We start from the raw sequence: 24,425 nt of genomic DNA, 5'->3' as shown, positions 1-24,425 counted from the left end.
TATATGATCATTATGGGTTTCTGAATTGTGGATCTATTTAGGGATATGGATCTGAATCTGTGAAGCAAGAAACTTTAAGAAGGTACATTTTCTGTTAATTGTTATGTATTTCTTGATCTAGATCTATATTGTTAGTAGTTATGGATCTTAATACCTATTTTAATCCTACACCAAAATTGTCACACCCCCAAACCAGAACGGCGGAAACGTTCGGGGGCGGAGGACGTCATATTTAGTATCATAACAGTTCATAGAAAGGAAATTACACACCACCATACATATTAAGGTTTCCAAAATGTTTACATAATTGTATTCGTTACATGTTCAAAAGATAAATACATAAACATCTTTCAAAAGATGTAATTAACGTCAGCACGTTAATCCTCAAAAGTTGATTTCCAAACCTACTTAGCGGTTCCCTGAGAATACAAGTTATTTCAAAGAAAAAGTGTCAACAATTAAGTTGGTGAGTTCATAAGTAGTGTTTTGAGAAAATGTACGCCATTCGAAAGTTCATGTATGTTTTCCAGAAAACGCGGTATTTTCAAATGAAAAGAGTTATGATTCGTTGGGTTGAAAATGAATGTATTAGATCCAGAAAATCCCATATTTTCCCTAATAGTTGAGATATGATTTGTTGTGCTTTCCAAGAAAAACTCTTATTTTCTTATAAAAGTATGAAATGCATATGAATGTTCGTGTTATAAGTTGTAAATAGTTGCACCAAGAAAATCCCTTATTTTCCTATTAGTTGTTTGTTTTAGATGCAGGAAAAACCCTTATTTTCCTAACATAACTGGCAGTCTCTAAGACCAAAAATCGCAAGCAACCGACGTGCTTAAAAGTTATGGCATAGTTTTATATAATAAAGCTATACGAAGATCGCACTTGTTAGATGAAGAATAGTTTTAATAGCTACTCGTTCATAAAAGCATAATACCATAATAATTGTATATCCGATGAGTTTTATAACCATACTAAACATAATATGGCTGTAGCGACGTTCTTCAGGCGTCGTAGCGTTATGACAAATTGTCACCCCAAAAGACGGACTGTAGCTAACAGTCAGGGCGCGGGATCATGACTTCCCGTATAGATCTATACACATTTGACACGTTCTCCGTACGGGAGACTCTGGTTATAGACAGGACTTGTAGCGATACCTTTTATCAAAAAGGCAGTGTTTGAAGATGTACACGTCTCATGGATTCTCAACTAAGTCTGTATTAAAGTAGTAGTTTTGTATGCAAAGATCATCCTTTCTCACAAAGTTTTGACAATGCATAAATCATAAGTTTTTTTAAAATGTATTAAAACGGTTTAACAACGAAGGATACTTTGGAATTTCTAAATACTTTGTATAAATCTAGTGCATGCAAAGTATGACAAAAGTTTTCACATAGTAGTAATAAATCACAAGTGATTCATTTGATAAAAACGAGTAAAGTGAAATTTTTGATGTAGAAGACAAGTTTGTAAACAAAACATATATATGTATATGGTTATATATATGTATAAGTTTTAAAAGATGATTTTGTATGTTTCGTAATTGTTGTTCATATTCTTACGTTTTTATTAGAAACTTTGCATGAAATAATCCTTAAGTTTGATACTAAAGACCTTTTTGTACTTATCACTTTTGTAAAAGTGGTAATTAAACATATTTAAATGATTGTGTTTTAACTTCCTTAATGTATAAACATTGCTTAAAAATGTTAGAAGGTGTTAATAAATCTATAAACCACTTTTGACAGTTTTACCCTTTACTGTCCCTGTTTTTAGAAAACTCATAGAAAAATCATCATAAGTCAAAAACTGAATCCGTCACCTCTAAGAGTTTATAAAATGAGTCTACTTTGTTCCCAATTTTTATTATGATTTTTAGTGGTCTCAAACTAGTGTGAAAATGAACATCTTCACAGACTGGTCCGAAATCACTTCTGAAATGACAGACAGTTTTATAAAAATCGCCATAAATTGTAGAAAAATCGTATGAACGCGTGCGAGTAGTCCTTAGAAAGGTATAAACTTGAACTATTTGCATATTGTGCAGTTTTGAAATATATTAAGTTTAAGATGGTCAAAACAGTCCGTGAACAGGACTCAACTTTTCTGTAGAAAGCTGTCATTTAAATTTAAGTTATGTTTAGTGTTCTAACTTGTATTCCCCCCCTTAAAACTTGAAGAAAACATGAAAATGTAGGGGTATGAACTCACCTTATGTGAATACTTGAAGAATGGAAGGTTGAAGATGAACTTTTGGTTGTTGGTTTGATGCTCCAAAACAGCCACTCTTTTGGCTATGTTGCTGTCACGAAAATTTCACAGCAAAAGAGCAAGAAAAATGGTAGTTTACTCACTGTTTTGAATCAATAATTTTGAGTATCATAACAAGTAACTTACAGGGGTATTTTTTGGTAAAAATATCAAGCAAAAAAGAAGGTGTAGATGGGTGAAATGGTGGCTGAAACACAAAAGGGACAGCAGCCCTTTAGTTCATGGTTTTGATGGCTTTGGAAAAAAGTTCTTGTGCTTGAAAATGAGATGAAGGTTGAGAGTAATTCCCTGGAGTATTGGCTGGTAAAATGAGGGTAAAATGAAGAGGAAATTTTGTGATTATGAAGGAGGAAAGGGTGGAAGAGGATAAGGGGACAAAACCTAAACTAGCTTGTGATGGGATGTGAGTTTAAGTGATGTGATCTTGTCTAGCCACTTGCTTGGGTGGTTGCTTAGAGATAGGGTTAGTTAACTAACTAACTACTAGTTATTTAGTTAGTTAGGAGTTCTAGTTAAGGAGACGGAAGGTCTTAATCTCGAAAATTAGAAGAGGGATTAAGAAGCATTCTTAGTAAAATGTCTTAAGTGATTAAACACTTATTAGTTAAGTTGGCACTTATCTCCACCAATTCTCTTATCTTAATTGATTTAGAAATCATATTCCTTACATGAAATCACTTTAAGTAATGACCCATAAGTAGTCATTCACTAGATAATAATACATATGTACAAATACATACATGTATACTTAGTATAAAATAACAATGTAGTTTTTGTGTATTTGAACTTTAATGTTTATGTTTTATTCTTTTTATTCAAAAACACTTAGATACATTTTAATTATACCTTATAATAATTCATTTTATATTTTAATTTATTTAAATATAAAATTTATTAACCATGTATAATTTCGTGACATTTAACCGGTTAACCATATCGTTAAACACGTTTTGTCACTTTGGTTCGTATATTTGTCGAATTTAGATCCTACACAACTATTAAGCACACGTTTTACATAGAACCTAACTTAATTATCAACTAGATACATGTTGATACAAAAATTAAGTTTGTTGCGTTCAAATGATGTTATATGCTAATTTCACAAACCGGTGATGGTTCGTAGCCATACATCATAACGAAATTTATCAATAGCTACTTGTTTTATATTTCACAGTAACTTATTTAAATAAAAGAGGTTAAATTCCTTCAACCATTCTTGATGAAATACTCATATTGCTTAATAATCAAAACATAGCATCGTACGATCGTTCCTATTTTTACCAATTGTTACAAAAATCACTATCTTTGAATTTATTGTTGATTTTATTCTCTGTTTCAGTATAGTAATGGGACCAAAACTTAAGGAAATAGATGAAGTTATAAAATTGATTCACTCTAAGTATTATCCAGAATTAAGAAAGTGATCACAAATTATCTTGGTCTGTACTTCCTTTTTGAAATATGTATTAAACAATATTTTCTTGACTTGAATACCAATTGTATATGTATAAACTTTTATTTCTTGATTTCTATTTTACTTGTAGGTGGTTGTTAGTGATCATCGTATGCAGGAAAATGGTAATTTGATTACCGACCTATTTCATTCATACAAGGTTTGACTATTTTCCTTAAGTAATTCACAAGGAACTGAATTCATTGCAGTTGTAAAGGTTACTTCAAGCCCAAACGATTCATTCCACATTTGAAAGTATTTCATATCGACCTGTTAAGAAAGATCATGGTTATGAAGGTAATTTAACTTTTAATAGTTCAGTTGATAAACCAACCTTTTGCTTATGTGGTGCATATGTACATCTGATTTGTGCATTTTTGTTTACTGAAAAATTATTTCTTACGTATTGTAGGTCCAATTATTATGCATATATCAAGATATTCTAAAAAAGGCTTAAGGAAAAAGCTTGCGGTCCAAACACTTTTTGAAAAGATGTTATATCTTTTAGAGTTAAAAATTAAAACAATCTTCTTTTACTTCTATGATTCTATAATCAAGTCATCTTTTAGCTTTTGAAGTTCTTTAGCATACTCTTATGTATTGCCACTAACATTTCTGTTATTTTTATTGTTCCTATCATTGATGTTATGGTATTCTTACTAATATAATGGGAGATAAGTAACAATTGATTGTGATACTTACTTTCTATTTGACAATTAGATTAAAGGTTCAAGGTTTATCTCAGATGGTTTTTTGTCATTTCTTAGACCGTTTACGTTATAAGCTTCTTGGAATGATTGTTGTCTACAGGTTTGTACACATTATAAATATCTCAACTTTTTTCATTTTTTCTTTTTTCTTTTACCTTTTTAAAATGTTACATTTCAGTTTGATTTGCCACTAAATGATAAGTTTAATTTATATTTTATGTCCTAAATGTGATTTGCCGCTAAATGATAAGTGACCAAACAACCAGGATTTTGTGAATCATAGTAATGTACTTTGAAAGTACATTGCTATTTTAGAGTATTAAGACATTTTTTCAAAAAAAAAAAACATCGTTGTAATAGGAGGAAATGAAACTTTAAATTAATCTAAATACATTTTTAACAAGGACATGACTATTTTAAGTCCATTTGCATATACTATAAAATATTTATTTGTTATTTTACTGAAAATTTAAAAATGTCTTATTTTCTGGAAAATTTAAATTTTTCCCTTTTTATTAAATAAATCCAACAACATATTGTAACCAGCTAATATTCTTATGCTACAATGCATTATCCATAATCAGATTACATTTTTATGCATTATGATATTTTTGAAGTATAGAATTATCTTTAATTTGTAAATACAATATATCAAATGGTGTAACTAGGAAAAGATGTGTTTGGAATCTTACAAGCTTCTTTCCACTATCCTTGAAGACATTTCCTAGGTCTGCAACACTTAAGTCAATCCAAATTACGCTACAACTTTTTGTTGACATTTAATATATATTTTTTATATATAATAATTATAAACATATTAAGCGTGGTTTCCACGAGTTATAACCTAGTTTCATAATATAACATATAACATTGTGAAATATTTTCATAATACAATACATAACATTATGAATGTCACATGAACGAACCCTTATGTGTTATTTGATTTGGTATATGATGCATTCTAGAATCTTGACATCAAGTTGGTGAACTGCCTAATGTCAGGAGAGATCAAAGATTGAGAATAATACATATGGTGGTCGGTTTGACCACGAGGCTAAACTTCTGATCATAGTTATCTTCTTTCTCCATAAGGGCTCTTTTGAAGAGTAAGATTCTCATTTCATAATATAACATATAACATTGTGAAATATTTTCATAATGCAATACATACCATTATGAATGTCACATGAACGAACCCTTATGTGTTGTTTGATTTGGTATATGATGCATCCGTAAGATATATGTAGCCCTTAATTTACTCTTCAAAAGAGCCCTTATGGAGAAAGAAGATAACTGTGATGAGAAGTTTAGCCTCGTGGTCAAACCGACCACCATATGTATTATTCTCAATCTTTGATCTCTCCCGACATTAGGCAGTTCACCAACTTGATGTCAAGATTCAAGAATGCCTTCCTTAACGACCAGTCGGGTTTGATTTGCTGACATGTGTTATCCTCATCATTTTTTGTCTATCCTCATTGTACATCCGTCTTTGAGGAGAGTGTTAATGTATCTCACATCAGTATGACATGGTCCTATATGGCTATTTATGTATGGATTCCTTACTTACCTCCATGAGAGTCCTTTTGGAGAGTGGGGAAATTCCAACATATATAGAGACATATATGACCATGTGACACTAATGTGTGAGACACTAACAACATCTAAAGCGTAATTATAACTTAAATATATGCAATCTTAGAGTTATATTACTTTCTACATACCAATATAAATATTACCAGTATTATGTAGCAATTATGAATGAACGAAATGGTAAAATTATACTACACCTATGATAAGAACTAAGGTAGAGTTGCAAGGCATAATAGTCTAATTATTGTATAATTGAATCAAAAGAAACTTACAAGATTTTCTTGACATTTGAGAGGTCAAGATCTCAATGAGCAATTGTTGTGCTTTAATGTTTAATTGCAAAATTGAATTGAGAACTGGTTGAATGACATAAACAATTACAAGATTTTCTTGGCATTTAAGAGGTCAAGATCTCTCCCATAGCGAATACTCACAAATTTGTTTTTCTACATTTTCCCATTGAACTTGTTGAACTGTTCAAAAAACATCCTCATGACATGCTATCGGAGGTTTAGCCGGTTTCCAACGTTCTTGTGAGATCTGACAAGGCTTTGGTCATCTTCTCCGAGGAGTCTCATCCGTTCATGATTTTTTCGGTGAACTCAAGATTTTGGGTCTATTCTATCATTATGTCTCTTTCTTCTCCTTTCTCATGAACTCAAGAACTCCAAAACATACATCAGATATGTTATGAACATATGCATACATAAACATCATATCATTGTTAATCGTCTTTAACCTCCGTTCATGGTGTTCTTAAAGAAAAAATGAAACCATTTATTGAGCAAAACTCGGTTTCTGAAGAATAAAACCCCAGAAACTTTGGTTGTTTGAAGAATAAAACCCCATAAGCGATTTCTTGAGCAAAACGATTTCATCCATGACAGATCTAGCAAGAACACGATGAACAAACCCATCAAAAGCTCTTGGTAGATCTGGGATTTTAGATTAAAGAAGATGAACAATTGATTTCTGGGTTTGAGTTCTTAAGTTTGAACAGAAAAAGATGAAAATGAAGAATTGATTTCTAGATTTGAGTTCTTGAATTTGAAAATCGAACACCCATATGGGATTATGTTCGAAACATTGATGATTCCTTCAATGCCCCTTTTCTAGGTCTCATCGTTTTCCTCATCTATCAAGTTCCCCAAGTTTGATTCTTCTTTCTTTTTTCCCCATTCCAATGATTTCCTATATGAGTTTTCTTCAATATTGTTTATCTTCCGGTTGATGATTCGATTTTTAGGCTTTTAATATTAGACATATTAGTTAATTCACGAGATTACTTTTGGATTTTGCTAGTTAATAAAACTCTGAAAACAACTAAGAACATAACTCGTATTTTGATACAATTGATTTTTTTTATTGATTCGAAAAATGTGGAATTAAGATGAACTTGTGATGATCTGATTGAAGTTTGTTGCTTCATATACATAAACGTTTGACCAGATCAAAATTTCAAAGTTTCTTCAGACATTAATCAAACAACGACTCTGACAACGATAGAAAGCACATCAAACGGGTCTGTAAAACCTAAAGACGAAGAAAGTCTTCATATGGGATTATGTTCGAAATTTGTTCAAATCTAACACACACACTCAAACGCAAATCTGAAATCATTTCTGATGAACTTGTTTTTTGATCGTTGTTCTTGAAGATGTTTGATCTGGGTGACGAGGTTGAAGACTTTCTGGAGGAAAAACACATAAATCTAAGTTTTTTGGTGTTTTCGGCCGGAGCCTCACCGGAGAAGATGACCAGAGGCACCGGAGTTCACAAGCTCGTCGGAAACCGACTAAACCTCCGATAGCAGGTCATAAGGATGTTTTTTGAACAGTTCAACAAGTTCAATGGAAAAATATGAGAGAGAGAGAGAGAGAGAGAGAGAGAGAGAGAGAGAGAGAGAGAGAGAGAGAGAGACTTTATTAAAGGTGAAATAAGAATACCGAAGAAGTCCACACTTATATCCATGGTTTTCTCTTTTAAGAAAACCTTTAAGTGATACAAGTCAAAGTGTTACAAAAACACAAAGTTGAATTACCATTTCAAATCTTCACAGAATTGATCACAATCATATACCTATTTACTCTATATGCAATTTACCAGTTTCCAATTTGGATTTCAAATTCCAATGCAATGATGAAAATCCATATTGTAATTGTTTAATTACAATAGGTAAGCATTTAGATCAAGGATTTGCCCAGAAAGCTTTTGAAACATCAAGATAGTTTAGTCTAGATGCACCATAAAGATGTTCCGGAAGCTCATCTTGTGTATTTGCCTGCATAAGTTTTATAAAATGTTAATGTCATAAACATGTAACGAATTATTTATTTTATTATTATAAAATACAAATAATTATTTGTTTTTTGGACAAAAATACCATTAAAATATTAGTATTTTATAAACATAAAGTTCCAATTGATTACCTTATGATGATACTTTTTTTAAAACAATAGTATTTTGTAAACAAAAATAATAATAATAATAATAATAATAATAATAATAATTCGTTACCCATTTAAGACAGTAATCAATAGCAACAACTAATTTACCTGTATCACAAACGCAGTTTCAGATATCAAACTACTAAAATAACTCAGACAAGTGCTAGCAACCCCCCTTGCAAGTGTAGATGATCCAACATCAATATCAGCCTAAAATGAGTAACACATTTTCATTAAATTTTTATTTTAGGAAACGTATTTTCAAAATCAACAGAGTCTATGTTATAAGTTTATAATCGGACCCAATTACCCAAATAAAAATTGAGTAATTGATTGATACTTTATTTGATTATAAGCTTATACAAAAAAAGATTACCATATAATAAAATTGACTTCGTATTTTAATTTTTTTACCTCGATGTAGTTATTCCCACGTATGTAGTTAACTTTAAGCAACTGGCCCACGAGACTGGCTCTACTAGCACTTTGCTTCACAATCCATGGCCCCTAGTAGTCCAAATCAACATCGAGTATAAATTACAAAAACGGTCCTTATGTTTTACACAAGATCGCAACTTTGGTCTATTTTTTTAAATCATCCTAATATTGTCCCCAACTTTGTTTCTTGTTTCAATGTTAGTTCATGAATAATGAAAAATGACCTTTTTTAAACTAAAGATAGTGATGAAGTTGGAAAGATTTAAAAAAAAAGTACCAAACTTGCGATTTCATGTCAAGCAGAGGGACCATTCTTGTGATTTGCTCAATCAACAATGAAAAAGTGTTGAAATGATAATAAAAGTGACTTAAACTTAAAACTTAAAACTTAAAACTTACCTTAGTTACATGAGGTAAGAGCTTAAATCTTGAATTCCTAAATGCATCATCTCCTTCTACAAATTTCTTTAGTAATGGCAAATCTTTGAGAGGAGTATTTGTCATATAGTAACAAGCAATATTATAAGTTGTTGAACCTGGAATCTGATCATTAATCACAAAAGTTAAATTACAATTGTGTCAAAAGTCTTTCTTTTTTTGTAATATAGTATAAAAGTAATCAAGAATGACCTGAAAGTTAACAATGAAGAAAAATTCCGGGCAGCCACGGGCTGCAAATTTCTGAACAATGCTGCCCGATCGGGCAGCAAGATTATCTTCCCGTTTATCTGATCTCAACCAATCCACAGCAATAGTTTGCATCAACGTGGTTTTTGCATGAATCTTGAAATTAAAACCCATATGCAAATAAACATAATAAATAACATTAAAAAAAATGTAAAACGTAATAAGTGAATATAATTCTCTATAGTCTATACCTTCTTATGGTCTTTGAAGTAAGTTTCACCACGTATTTGAAACAACGAAGGTTCTGGAACTGACCAACTGTTTGGTAGATCACCATTTTCATCTTTTGGAAGGGTAAATTTGTAATTACATAAAAACCCATCTTCTCGAGCTACCATTTCCTTACTTTCTAATTGATCATCGTCAAAAGGTTCTGGAAAATCAAAGAATTCATCTGATAATTCTGATTCTTCATCCTCCATTTCTAAAAATAAATCTTCGTTTTCGTTCTTTAAATCCTTTCTTTCAGATAAGTAACTCGATATGTTTGTTTTGAAGAATTCCCTCAAAGCTACATAGATATATAGATGGAAATTAAATAAGGTAGAATATATAATGATGATTAAAATAAAAAATAATTAATAATAATAATAAAGAAACAAACCAGCAAGTCTTCCAAGCATGTGAACTGAAAGAGATTGAGATTTTTGTAAATATTTATAAGATCTCCAAAGTTTCCAGTCAATATCAAGCATGTGTCTGACTACTGATTGTTTATGTTGATGATCAATAGGTGATATTACGTATCCTCCACCTGAAAATAGAATTATTAGATTATTATTTGCCATTTTAAGTATTTGTGGATGTATCTTTTGTAAAAGGGATAAGTGTTTTTATTAATTATATATAATTATATATAAGGAAGTTTTGACATGATAAAAGAGAGTGGTTGTTTGTTGTCGTGTAAAAAAAATATCATCATACATTACTTTTAAGGCATGCACGGACGTAGCCTTTTTGAGGGGGACACTTTTTGTGAAGTACAGAATGATAAAGGATAACTGCAAAAAAAAAAACAAAGTACACAAAAAAGAGTTATTTCCATTTATAGAAGTTGAGCATAAGTTATCTTAGAAAGTGGGGGGCATTCTTGGCACTAAAAAAGGTTCAAAATAGAAAGGTATTATTTATTTTTTTAAATTGTCCTAGATTTGTCAATCTTTTTTCATATATTTTCAAAATTTGTTCTATTTTAAGTCATTAGATAAGGCATCCATATCCTCAACTGGAGAGCTTATTTGTTAAGCTTTTTATGACACATATGTCATCAATCCATTTTTTCATAAATTTACTATTGGGCCCACCAATTTTATTTGTATCATTTATTTTTGTATAAGTTGACTATTTAACAACGGGTTGAAAATCTATGGGACCCACCATAAAATTCAATGCAATGGATTGTTAATTTACAAGCTTTCGTAGAAAAAAAAAAAAAAAAAAAAAAAACTCTTACAATAGGGAGTAAGTTTTTTAATATATTTTTTCAAAACAAAATTTCTATATCTAGAGTCCACACCTGAAAAATCTATAAAAAAGTCTGTTAATATTTTTATTTTCACAAAATTAAATAATTTTCATGAAAAATGATGTTATTTTTTTTTTTAATTTTTTTTTTGTGGAGACCATTGATAAAGCAATTTTGTAAAAAAAAAAATTAAAAGTATTTGATGATATATGGTCATTTTGTGATAAATGTTCAAAAGATGAGCCATTTGTGATACAACCTTCCTAGTCTTGGTTATTGTAGTGACTTGCCCATTTTTATTGTTTATTTTGAGATTTTAAGTTTAAAGTCATAAAATAACAGCATACTTTCAAATTTTAAATTAGTGTTTTTTTTGTTTATATAAAAGACATTAACCCTTTAATTAAACATATAGTCTCATACCATATGTTCCATCCTCCTCCCTACTCCAATATCTTTGCAACAATAAATCTCTTGGTTTCATCCCCCTAAATGTAAACATTCACGAATAAATTTATTTATGTCACATATAAACCCTAATAACCAAAAAAAAAAAAAAACAAATGCTACAAATAAAAAGACTACATACCAAGGTAACCAATCACCATTCAAATGCTTATGAATAATATCAGTTTGACCATCTATACTTTCAATCACACTACCCTTCTTCAAATAAAAGTCCCACCTACAACATATATACAAATAATCACACTTTTCATTAAGAAACATTCTTCATGTATATAACACTTTATGCATACATGACTTAATAAAAAAATAAAAATAAAAAAAGAACCGCTTACTCTAATCTTGTAGAACCAAGAGACATAAGTATTTGGAATACAACTTCTGGAGCTCCATCAATCACACTCATGGCAGCTATTGCGGGATGAACAACTTTATTTTGATCATATTCGTTTCTTGTTTCTTTAAATAGTCTGAGACCTTAATCAAGAAAACAACTTTTAACCATGGAAAGTAAGAGATCATAATAATAATTAAAAAAAAAAAGATTTAATTTTGTTAAGTTTACCATTGTGACAACCAAAGATTGTCCAGTAAGATGCCACGTCAGCTGCTTTATGATCTTTAATTGAGACTAAAGAGAGAGGATTTTGGGTCATCTGTATTTGATGGAAGATATTAGTGATTAGTGAAAATAATTAGTAGGGATTTTATTTTGAACTTTTTTTTTTTACCTTTAGAGATACTTTCTGAAAGGCTTCAACCCATTTTGCAGCTTCTTCAGGGTTTCTTGCTCCTAACTATTATATAAAGTTTAACAATTAGAATTTGTAGGATTTATAAAAAAGAATTTTTAAAAAAGTTATCGACTTTATGTACCTTAACACTAACCCCATTGCTAGAAATTCCACAAAGAGTGAAAATAAAGAAAACCTGCAAACATAGTAAAGAAAATCAAGAACATGAGGCTTTCAATTAAATTTAACTTTTTACAAATTTCTTTGATCTAATTAAAAAAAAGGATTTAACTACCTTTCCTCGAATGCTCTTTTTCCCACTCTCCATTACACAACTACAGGAATTTACAAAGGCAGTTCTAACAGGATCCTGGAACAACAAACCAAATTCCTCTGTAAGTTTTGAAGATTCTGAGTTTGCAAATATGGAAAATAAATTGTTAAAAACTTTGTGTGAAATGCATAATTCAGCAAATAACATGAACAGAGGGAGTAGGGTTTTCTTTTTGATGCTTGGTTTTGGAGGAAAAACAAAAAATCAACAAAACCCAAAACAAAATAGAGACTAGAGCAATGATTCATACAATCAGGCATAAAAGTAATCAGAAATTCCTTGAATGATCATCGTTTTGCTCTCTTCTACTAGAAAAAGGCGGTTTCAATTTCTTCGCGCCTTGAATCCATTTTGAAAACAAGAAAACTTAGAATGAGATAACGAGAAAGGGATACGAACATTATGGATGGAAATTGGGACAGAAGTGAAGCTTTTCAGAAGGTGATTTTGAAGAACGTAGTATCGTTTCCTCGAGTATTGAAATCCGAATTTGTTGGAGCGAATGCGATACAGCCAACCTTCCATGATTCTGATTTCATCATCTTTCGATGACCCATCCATGAGATGGAGTAGTCGTGTGTGTCTGAATTTTCAAGTTGTTGAAAAACAGAGCAACTCTGTTTTCTGCAGAGTTGTCGTTCACAGTCTGATCATATATGGAAGTGGAAGGAAGCCATTAAGTGACATTATATACCCGGTGTTGGATCCGATTGTGATAACTTTTGTGTGGGCCCATTGTCCTGCCATAAGGACTTAATTCACAAAGAAAGTCAACGTCTTTAATTTTGACCGTAACATGTATTCGGATAAAATATATCGAGTGAATTATAATTTTGGTAGTAGTTTTTATTTAGAAGTGTGACTTTCTTTTTATCATGGAAGTCTCGAAATCAAGCTTTAGTCATGCTAATTAAGTCTTAAATTTTTTGATTTTATCATCGTTTAACTATTTGAACAGGTTTGAATCGGTTTTTCGGCTTCACTTGTCAACCCTGCTCTCTGTGGATGTGATGTGGCTCTTAGAAGATGATAAAACCCTCTAGAACATGTGTATACCAATTAATATGATGTGACTCTTAGAAGATGATAAAACTCTCTATTGAACATGTGTGTACCAATTAATGTTGTTGTTTATCCCTTATGTTATCTTAATTTATTTACTTTTATGTTATCATCTCTACAATATATGTGTACCAATTGATGGTCTTTGTTATTTGTTTACTTGCCATAACAACCATAAAAACATGTGTAATCACATGCATCATTCTTTATCTCTAATAATATGTGTGTAACAATTAATGAAAAATCATGTGGGGGATGAATCAAAGAAAGAAGTAAGATAATTTAAGCCTCCATCAAGTAGTATAAGACTATTAGTGACATGGATGTTTGATGTTTACTTTTAAAAATACAACCACTTTTTTTTTTGGGTCATTTCATTAAACAATTGATTTATATCTCCACAAGGTAAAGGTAAAGGAAGACAATCACATATTTAAGTAATTTCTTTGGTTGAAAAGGAGATGTAGGAGACAAACAGAGCAAAACACTATGGGTGTGTTCAACACGAAACGTTTGGGATCGTTTAAGAGCTTCTAGCTTCTAGCGTTTAACAAAACGTTCCGTTTTTTAACAGAAAATATTGTTTGACACTACAAGTTTCTAGCGTTTAGTTTAACAGAACGCTCCAATTCCAAATGTTACTTCATGTAGCATTTAACAAAACGCTACAAGCTACCTGCTACACGTTAATTTTGCCGAACACGCCCTATATTTAGGGTTGTTCACTATTCGGATAAAACCGAATTATCCAATTGGACAATTTGGATTGGACTATTTAGTTCGGATATTCGGATTTTTGGATTGGTTTTTCAACAAAACCGAATTATTATTTTGGATTTTGGATTGATTTTGGTTTATAAAATAAGAACCGAATAGTCCAAAAAAACCGAATAAACATTTATTATTTATCTATTTATAATATATATTTATAGTTATTTATTAATTTTGTAATTTTTTTGTTCAAATAGGTACAAAACGTTTCACCCGATAAGAAAAAACATTAATATGCATTTTCTTTTAAAAGTTTTCTATCTATAAAATATTTAACTATAATATATCTTCTTATTAGTTGTTTATAAATTTCAAATCACAACTAAATAATTTTTCTTTGCTTCTTGTGTAACGTTGGGTAATATTATAATTATATATCATTTTAAAATGTTTCGGTTTTTTAAAAACCGAATTATAAAAACCGATCCAACCGAATTGTAATTGGATCAGATCGGATTGGATTTGAATTTAGTTTGGATTATTCGGATCCATGTTTTGAAAACCGAAATCAATATGGATTCACTTGATTGGATCGGATCAAACCGATCCATCCAAACGAACACCCCTACCTATATTGTTTTATATATATATATATATATATATATATATATATATATATATATATATATATATATATATATATATATATATATATATATATGGGTAAAGTGAATATACCTAACAACCTTATATAAGCTTAGGTACCTAACCACATTATACTACATTGTTTTGCATTATATTTTCATTGTAATCGTCTAAGGTTCTTAAACTTCAATCATTAACTTGATTTACTTCCAAGATTTTCAGATATTCACCATTATATTCTTCCTACACCATTTGATTTGTAACGGTAGTACATGAAGCCCACCAGGAGGTCTCCGATAGAAAGACGTCATTTGAAGGAAGATAATGGTGAAAGTCCAAAGATTTTCGAAGAAAACAAGTTATGAGGTTGAATTTTAAGAACTTTGGGTGACTACAATGCAAATATGATATAAAATTACGTAGTATGATGTGGTTAGGTATCTAAGCTTATATAAGGTTGTTAGGTATATTCACTTTACCCTATATATATATATATATATATATATATATATATATATATATATATATATATATATATATATATATATATATATATATATATATATATGGACGGTCCTAGAGTGGGGGCAATGGGGGCAATTGCCCCCACAACAAAAAAAATTCATTAAAAAATAGGTTTTTTTCAAAAAAATATATTTTAACCATTCAAAAGTATATATTTTGACTCATCAAAAAAATTCCCCCCATAAAAAAAGTTATAAAAAAAATTGTCCCCTCTTTGAAAAATTCTTGGGTCCGCCCCTACCTATATATATATATATATATATATATATATATATATATATATATATATATATATATATATATATATATATATATATATATATATATATATTCTCATTAACCATTTTTCAATAAAACAATCAAAAATTCGTTAAATCATCAAACTAGCCATAAATTTCACAAAATGTAATTTGAAATCTGATAGGTGCCATTTGTGAAAAGATGGATATTTTTAGGACAACTTCCGTTAACTAGGCAATAATTACTTTCAACCTACCATATTATTTGTAAATGCAACAAACAATATTTATTTATCACCTACGATTTTATTTGTAAATGCAACAAACAATATTTACTTATCACCTATGATTTTATTTAGTACTATATAAAATGTTTTAATCATAAAATTTTCTAATTCATTTTAAAACGACTTAGTCTAAAGTTGGTGTTTGGCATTGCAAAGAGAAACGCAGTTTCTGGTGGCCCGAATGAATCATTACCAACTAAGATGGTTGATTACATATTTGAAGTGATGACACAGGCCGAAGAAGCCAACCGAAAGGACTCAGAAAAGAGCATGATACTTAATGAATGTAGTGACGTTCTCTCAATATGGAAGAAAAATAAAGAATGGGTAGTTGATACTAAGAAAAAACCAAAAGTTGTAGAAAATTGGATTGATGGTTCGGATATGAAGATTAACAAGCATAAGGTATAACAGAACTGTCATGCAGACGTTAGAATTAGAAAACATTTTATTGAATGCGAAAAAGCATTGTATCCGTTACAGATTCCTGATATATTTGTCAAAAATAAGTTTGTAATCAATGTAATGATAGTGTAATATGTTTGCAATGTTATTCTATCGTTTTAAATCATTATGGTTTAAGTGATGAAAATTAAGATTAGTACCATTTATGAAAATTTCATTTTTTTTTTGTGCAAAGTATAAAAAGTAATCAATGCAAATATATCAAAGTCCTAAAAAGCTCGTTATGGCTTCGTCATGGTGCGTCATGACTCCAACGCTTGTATTTGCCGCAAAGCTTTAACAAAATGTCGCCTTAAGTCATATATCTATATAAAATTGAATAATAGAATATATATATATATATATATATATATATATATATATGTGTGTGTGTGTGTGTGTGTGTGTGTGCAAAATTATCGCCTTCAGTCACGCCTTATAAACGACGTAGCTCGCCATGACTCTAAAAAACTCGAGGCTTGACATTGCCGCCAAGTCACGCCTAACTTTATTTAAAACCTTGAAATATATATTGCACATGTGTTTTATACACATAAATTTTATACACAACAACTATCATAATAAAATAGGATTTGAAAAAGTATGATGATCCATGCATAACATTTTTTTGTCATACACATCAATTTATGTTTTATATAATTATATAGTACAACCATCTAATGCTTAAATTTTTATGTATGACTAAAAAATATTGTATACAAATCACTACCCTTTGAAAAAGATTTCCAATAAATACAAGTCATCTTATAATGAAAAGTCATAGCGAGTGTTTATGTTGTAGTTAGTGTAATCAAAGGACAATCTAACATCAACTACTCTAAAAACATACAAAGAAACTCATTAGGGTCCCGCTTATTGAGACAAACGCTCAATCCACACGAAATTTATAATGATAGGTCAACATGGTAAACATGCATTCATCCGATAGTCGTTGCCATCTACACTTACAAAGAGTCCATTTTGAAATTTCTCAAATGTTCATTCACATTTAAGCCACTCATAAATGCCCCCAAAGCAAGATTGTGGTATGTATCTAAATTCATGCTTTCAATTCGTAGCTCTCCTATTATCCAACATTGACTGATATTTATAGGATAATATATTAGATCAACAATAAAAAATACAAAAAATGAAAGAACTGACCAATAATCATAAAAAATTAGTAGTCAGGTTATGTGATAACCAGTAACATGGGGCGTGTTATACCCACGTGGCGTACGTTACCACATGTGAACACGCCTCCCCTACGTGTTATGTTACATGTTGTTGTCCCCGTAACATCCCATAATGGGAGAAAATTCGACCTTTTGTCCTTTCATTTTGAAAGTTAGAAATTTATTTTTATTTTTATTTTTACAAATTTACATATATAAATAACAACCTAATTTAACATTTTGTACACAACAACTTCACACAAACACTTCTATTTCTCAATATTCTTACATCCATTGTAACATCTCAAAATTCAAGATCAAAAATTTCATTTTTAGTTAAGTGATTATAAAACCAATAGTCTAAAACATCCATAGTGTCATCCCATGTCAAAACCAATATGTCAATAATCAAAACATGTCATAATAAAACAACATCATAGTATAACTCTCAAAGATCCCATGTGCGAAAATCATGGTGTGATGCGCTGCAATCATACTAAGTCCTTTCCTTTCGAAGAAGAAGTACCTGAAACAAAAACTAAAAATCGTAAGCACAAAGTTTAGTGAGTTCCCCATCATACCACATAATCACATACTGCCAAACATATATGGGTGCCCGACCTACCATGTCAAGCATATCTGGGTGCTCAACCTACCCTGTCAAGCATATATGGGTGCCCGACCTACCCTCCAATATATATTTCAACCGGTTACGGGGTCTATTTCACCCTTACTACTACTACTACTACCACATAATAACATATCATAAACATATTGTCAGACATATCTGGGTACCCGACCTACCCTTCAGTGTATTCCAACCTGTTACAGGGTCTATTTTTCCCCTACCGCTACCACATAATAACATAGCAAATGAGCACATAAAACATAACATATAGTGGCATATCAGACAATTATCACAAAGAAAATCATCTCTACTACAATAACTACTAGTGGGCCGGCATTGGTGCCTTCGACCCACTCATACAGGAAGGTAACTTATCTCGAAAATTGGAATGTAGCTGAAAATCCTCGACTCCAAATGTCAACCAAAATCAAGCTCCTAAACATGAAAGATTTCCTTAATTACCCTTTCATACTCATAATCCCTTATGGGTCAACTTTTGTCAAAGTCAAAGTCAACGCTCCGAGTTGACTGGACTCGTCGAGTTTGACCTTTAACTCGTCGAGTTCTCAAGAATCATAAAATCATGGAATCACGATCCAACTCGTTGAGTTTTCCTCCAACTCGCCAAGTTCCTCCTTGACTCACAGAATCGCGATATCCCGAGTTGACTCGTCGAGTTTCTCTTACACCTCGTCGAGTCCCTCTTTTTCCAATAGAGTCGGGACACTTCCAGTACAACTCGTCGAGTTCTCTTATGAACTCGATGAGTTCTTCAGTCTGTCAACTTTCTTAATGCATTAAGTCCCTATTCTTCAAATCAAGGCCCTATCTTTTGGATCCAAGCTGGAAATACATCTAAAAGGTTAAAGTTTCCAACTTTACCCATTAAGAACCTCTCCCCAAGACATGAACTCAAACTGTAACATACACGTTCTGAAATTGTGTATTGTTATTATTAAAAGTGAATAAAATTGAGTGTTGAGTTCTAACAGATAGTTTTTACTAGAAATGAAGTAAAACTCTGTTTAGAATCACTCATAAAATATTGGAAGTCTTATAAGATTCCAATTAATAGCCAAATAATGAAAATTTAGCGAAAATATAAAATTAGAAATAAGTAAAATTTTATTATTTGATGTTGTAGAGAATCTCGTTAGAAGTGTTTAGGCGAAAACCTTGTCGAAATCCAAGTTGTAACGAAGAAGTTATGACCAATCGAAGATCCACGACAAAACCGGCACGACGCCGAATGATGTGACAAGTGAGTTTTTGATAAACTAATTTTTATCCTTAGTAATCTAAATTAAAGTCGTAGTATTCGTTAAACCGAGAAGTTCGATAAAAAGAACGCCAAAATCTGACTTCGTATGAAGAAGTTATGATTTTTCGAAGTTTCAGCTTAGCAGTAGACAGCTAAAAACTCAAATTTTAGATCGAGTGATTTTTAGCCGACACAACCTAAACGAGAATTGAAGGTCTCGTCATTAGTAGTACAATGGTAAAAAGTCTGATGAAAACGGATGTCGGATGAAGAAGTTATGATTTTTTAACGGATTTTCCTGTCCCAGTCTGTTAAAAATAATAATATTAAAATTAAAGTCAAAATTAGCCGACGAAGTCTAAACGAAAGTTGTAGAGCATAATTTTAGCTACGCGTGCATATAAAGAACGTCAAAAACGGAGCTCGTATGCGAAAGTTATGGATTTTACAAGATTTGGCACAAAAATCGAGAAATTTCGCATGAATAGTGTTGCCACGTCACCTCGCATGAACAGTAGCCGCTCTACCCGGATCCGACACGTGTTGCCTTCCGATTCGCCCAGATCTTCGGCCCAATGCGCGTCCGACGCGCCTCGCATCGCTGGAGCCAGTCCGAGCCTCGTTGCTGACTCGCCTTCCCCCTTCGCGTGTCTCTCTCCCTCGCTACCACCGAGCTGCTTCGCTGAGTCACCCTTCTCGGCCGAACCTCGCATGCGATCCAAGTGCTCGCTTCTCATTGCCTCGGATCCGAGCCTTCGGATCTCCTCCCTATAAATACAAGGCCTGCAAGCCTTGCCGAGGAATTTTAGACTTTTGCCATTTTTAACCCCAAAATCAATATTTTTGTTATTTTGACATCCCCCGAAGCCCCGATATCATTTTTAGCACCCGAAACACGCCCCGAAATTCCCGAGAAGCCCGAAAAATTTATCTTTTCGGTTTCGACACTCTACCTTCGCAGAGCCCGGTTTTCAAGAAAACTTCTGGTTTTCAACGACGAAAGTCATATTTACAGCCGAAGTGCTGCCCAAATTATTATTTTGACCCCCGGTTAATTCAAAGTGAGTTCAATATATAGGAACCAGCAAATGTTACTATTCTGTTTTCACATGACATATTACTTCATTAAATAAATAAAGAAATCATTAACCATTTTTAAATAAAACCAGCAAATGTTACTATTCTGTTTTCACATGACATATTACTTCATTAAATAAACAAAGAAATCATTAACCATTTTTAAATAAAACCAGCAAATGTTACTATTCTGTTGTCATATGACATATATACATGCAACAAAAACATAACAAACAAAAGGGATACAAGCAAAATCAAAGACAATAAAAGAGGCCAAGAGGGTGTGCCAACCTTCAAAAGCGATGGAAATCCGAAACCAAATCCGTGCACCACAATGCTGGAAGTGTAAGTGCATCCTTGTTATCCAAACGGACATAACAACATCAAAAAAAACGCTAAACAAAGTTGCTGACTTTCATTTATGATTTTATTATTTCATTCAACTTTGTAGGGCCTTAATATATCATACACACACAATCACAAAGGGTGAGTACATTAGCACATTTATAAATCTAGATTGCTAGAGGATGTTTATGTTTAGGTTTTCCCTACATACACTCATGTGTATAGACTTAATTAGGATCTCAACAGCCACTAAATATTTGTTAAATATGAATATTTTTTTGAAGGGTGGTAAATTATATTAAATGATGAGCTCTAGCCAAATGCTAGAAAGAAAATATTGCAAACCAATGCAAGCTAAAACTAAGTTATGTAGCACTCCAATTATTTTTAGCTTTTCTACTCTTATTACCGATCCATAAATACGACATATCAACAACATTAGATATCATACAAATAAAAAATTGTAGGAGTAGTAGACCCAAAAAGCACAAAGTTTCGGTAATTCCGCAAGCTCTAAAAAGCAATTAGCACCACCACATCAAAACCTTCCATTGACCTTCCTGTCAACTGAAATCATATATATATTGTTTATTCAAATTGAATAATACACATGAAAATATATGAAGTAAAATAATACACAGATGTATGATGTATTATATGAAGAAACTATATCAACATAAATATCTATTTATATATAAATTACTCATTAATTTTGATATTTTGGTTTTTTCAATAATACAAAGTGTAGAAAAAAAAAAGCAATTTACAAGAAAGTCATTATATTATCATATAATTTTGATTTTGACACCATTGTTTTACTTAATTATGTCATCATATTTATAATTTTGACCGGCTTTCCATGTTCTTCCGGTAATCAATTTTCTTGTATTGCAATAAAGTAAATAAGTTTATCAAAATTTTGATTTTGACACCGAGTTTAAAATTGTATGAAAGTCACTATATTACAACAAAATTTGATTTTAACATCGAGTTTTTTTTTTCAATTATGTCGTTACATTTACAATTTTGTTGGAATCTCCTGAATTGTTCAATTGGTTGACATTATAATAAAATTGTAAATATAATGACATGATTGAGGAAAAAAACTCGATATCAAAATCGCGATTATATGGTAATATAATGACTTTCTTTTCAATTTGAAACTTTATGTAAAATTCGAAATTTTGATAAACTTAGTGACTATATTGCAATTCGGAAAAAATGATTACCATGATAACATAGAGAATTAGTCATTTGGTTGATATTGAAACAATATTGTAAATATAATAACATAATTGAGAAAAAAACTTGGTATAAAAATCAAAACTTTGTGGTAATATAATGACTATCTTGCAATTTGTTCAAAAAAAAAAACAATGATTTTTCTGGTCCTTTGGATGTGGAAAATTATGTTATTGGAATCTAAACCTTGTTCTCAATTTTTTTTCCTTGCAGTTTGTCCAAAAAAAAAACATATATACGAACAAAACATATATAAACAACCATTTTATCTGACAAATGGTTCGTTTTTGAAAGTTATTTCATTTAGATATAAACAAAAACGGAGGTGTAATTGAAAGTTGAAACGGATTGCATTAAAGTATGGGTGTGCATCAACAGTCAACAATCAACAAACCTCCCATACCATCATATCCATTAAATTAAATGTGCAGCACAGCACAGAAGTTTAAAGTTTCATAAATCTGCCCCATGCAACTTTGAATTTAATATCACAAGAATCTGATATCATAATTCATATGATGTGTTAGCCATGTTACAGCTGGCCATCCGCCCAAACACGGCGGCTGTGCATGGGCTGATTTGTACTTTTCGCCGCCGACACCAACTTCAGATTCAGATGGTCACAAGTCACAAGTAACACGTAGCAACGGCAGATAACCATGTTCATTCATTGCCTGCCCTTTAACGCTTCATCATAAATTGATCATAATTCTACCTTGTATAAAATATTGATTCATTAAATAATATAATATATTGAATTCCGTTCTAGATTATAGTAATAATAATATATTCAAGTAGTGAAATAAAAATTGATTTATAAAACAAAAAGATAAACTATACGGGCGGAGACAGATGATTAAGAGCTAAGTGCATGTCAACATATTCTAAAATATAAATTGAATAAAAATAGGTTAATTTTGTATGATACTTATTGTTTATTTGAAATGTTAAGAAATATATATGTTGCATGTCAACATATTCTAAAATATAAATTGAATAAAAATAGGTTAATTTTGTATGTTATTTGTTGTTTATTTGAAACGTTAAGAAATATATATGTTTGGAGGTGGTGATGTTCAAAACCGGGTGTCAGAAATTTTGGATATTTACGATAGTAGATATTGACATGTGAATCTGAAATTTGTTAAAGAAATAAAATATATTGCTATAAAACAAAAAAGGTAGGTTTAATTATAATTTTGGTTACTTTTATTTTGAATATCATTTTTGGTTTTAATGGTTTGAAATCTTTTAGCTACCACATGTGTAACCTAATTGTTTGGTTTAGTTTGATTTTTGTGGTTGTTCCGTTTGAGAATTATATATTCAAGAACAAATCATATGTTATACACATGTTGATTTTAAAATATGCGATTTGATGGAATTGTTATGTATGTAAATTTTATGAGAGCATTTAAAAAAAAAGCTATCATTGGTTTCTTCACGTTATGCGTTACCTTTGTTTTAAAATAAATATGATCAATTGAGGTCGTAACTTTTTATTTTTAAAATTAACTTGTAAAATAGAACAAAGACAAAATCAACCTAAAAACGGTAACCTCAAGTTTCATTCAAAGAAAAAAACTAAAAAAATCATGATAAAGGAAACATAACAATTTAAAACCTCAAGATGTCTCTTTAACTTGTACAAGGCTATCTATTTTGCTTTCTCTATTAAGATATGATGGATTTGAGAATGTAAAAGCTTTTTATTTGTGATAGATTGATAATCAACTGTTAAATAAACATTTTAATTAATTATAGTTATTTATTTACAACAAAATTTAATTTATTTGCTAAAAAAAATTCCTTAAAGGCAAAGCTCCTCTGTTGACTTTGAATATAATATTCGAAAAGTAAAAATGGGTCTTGAAATTTCGGATTATTAATGGATAGAGACATAAAACTAACCCGTTTTTTTTTAAATAAATCATATTCCATATGATGTTTGATCGAATTTCACGGATGATATAATTTTTTGTTCCGATTCTTTTGATTATTCGCTTTATTTTTTAAAATTAAATAAAATTTCATTTTGTGTTTTAGAAATTATATTGTAATCGTTCGAACAGAACGAAACATATTTTAAGTAAAATCGATATATATATATATATATATATATATATATATATATATATATATATATATATATATATATATATATATATATATATATATATA

General features: G+C 30.7%; 1 protein-coding gene across 1 annotated transcript; it reads right to left on the bottom strand.

Moving 5' to 3' along the window:
* Positions 1–7,937: 7,937 nt before the first annotated feature.
* Positions 7,938–13,255, bottom strand: LOC111886121 (protein ENHANCED DISEASE RESISTANCE 2). Its single transcript, XM_023882357.3, has 16 exons — positions 13,003–13,255; positions 12,565–12,639; positions 12,412–12,465; positions 12,267–12,332; positions 12,101–12,191; positions 11,871–12,012; positions 11,660–11,755; positions 11,494–11,558; positions 10,535–10,606; positions 10,210–10,359; positions 9,797–10,116; positions 9,549–9,701; positions 9,318–9,461; positions 8,895–8,987; positions 8,589–8,690; positions 7,938–8,314 (listed from the first exon to the last, which is right to left on the bottom strand). Exons 1-16 carry the CDS (start codon positions 13,162–13,164, stop codon positions 8,222–8,224), a joined length of 1,878 nt encoding a protein of 625 aa, XP_023738125.1. The 5' UTR covers positions 13,165–13,255; the 3' UTR covers positions 7,938–8,221.
* Between the last annotated feature and the right edge of the window lie 11,170 nt (positions 13,256–24,425).

Source organism: Lactuca sativa, chromosome 1, assembly GCF_002870075.4.
Source record: "Lactuca sativa cultivar Salinas chromosome 1, Lsat_Salinas_v11, whole genome shotgun sequence".
NCBI classification, from domain to species: Eukaryota; Viridiplantae; Streptophyta; class Magnoliopsida; order Asterales; family Asteraceae; genus Lactuca; species Lactuca sativa.
The sequence above is the reverse complement of the archived record's forward strand: the minus strand, read 5'-3'. Positions and strand labels throughout refer to the sequence as shown.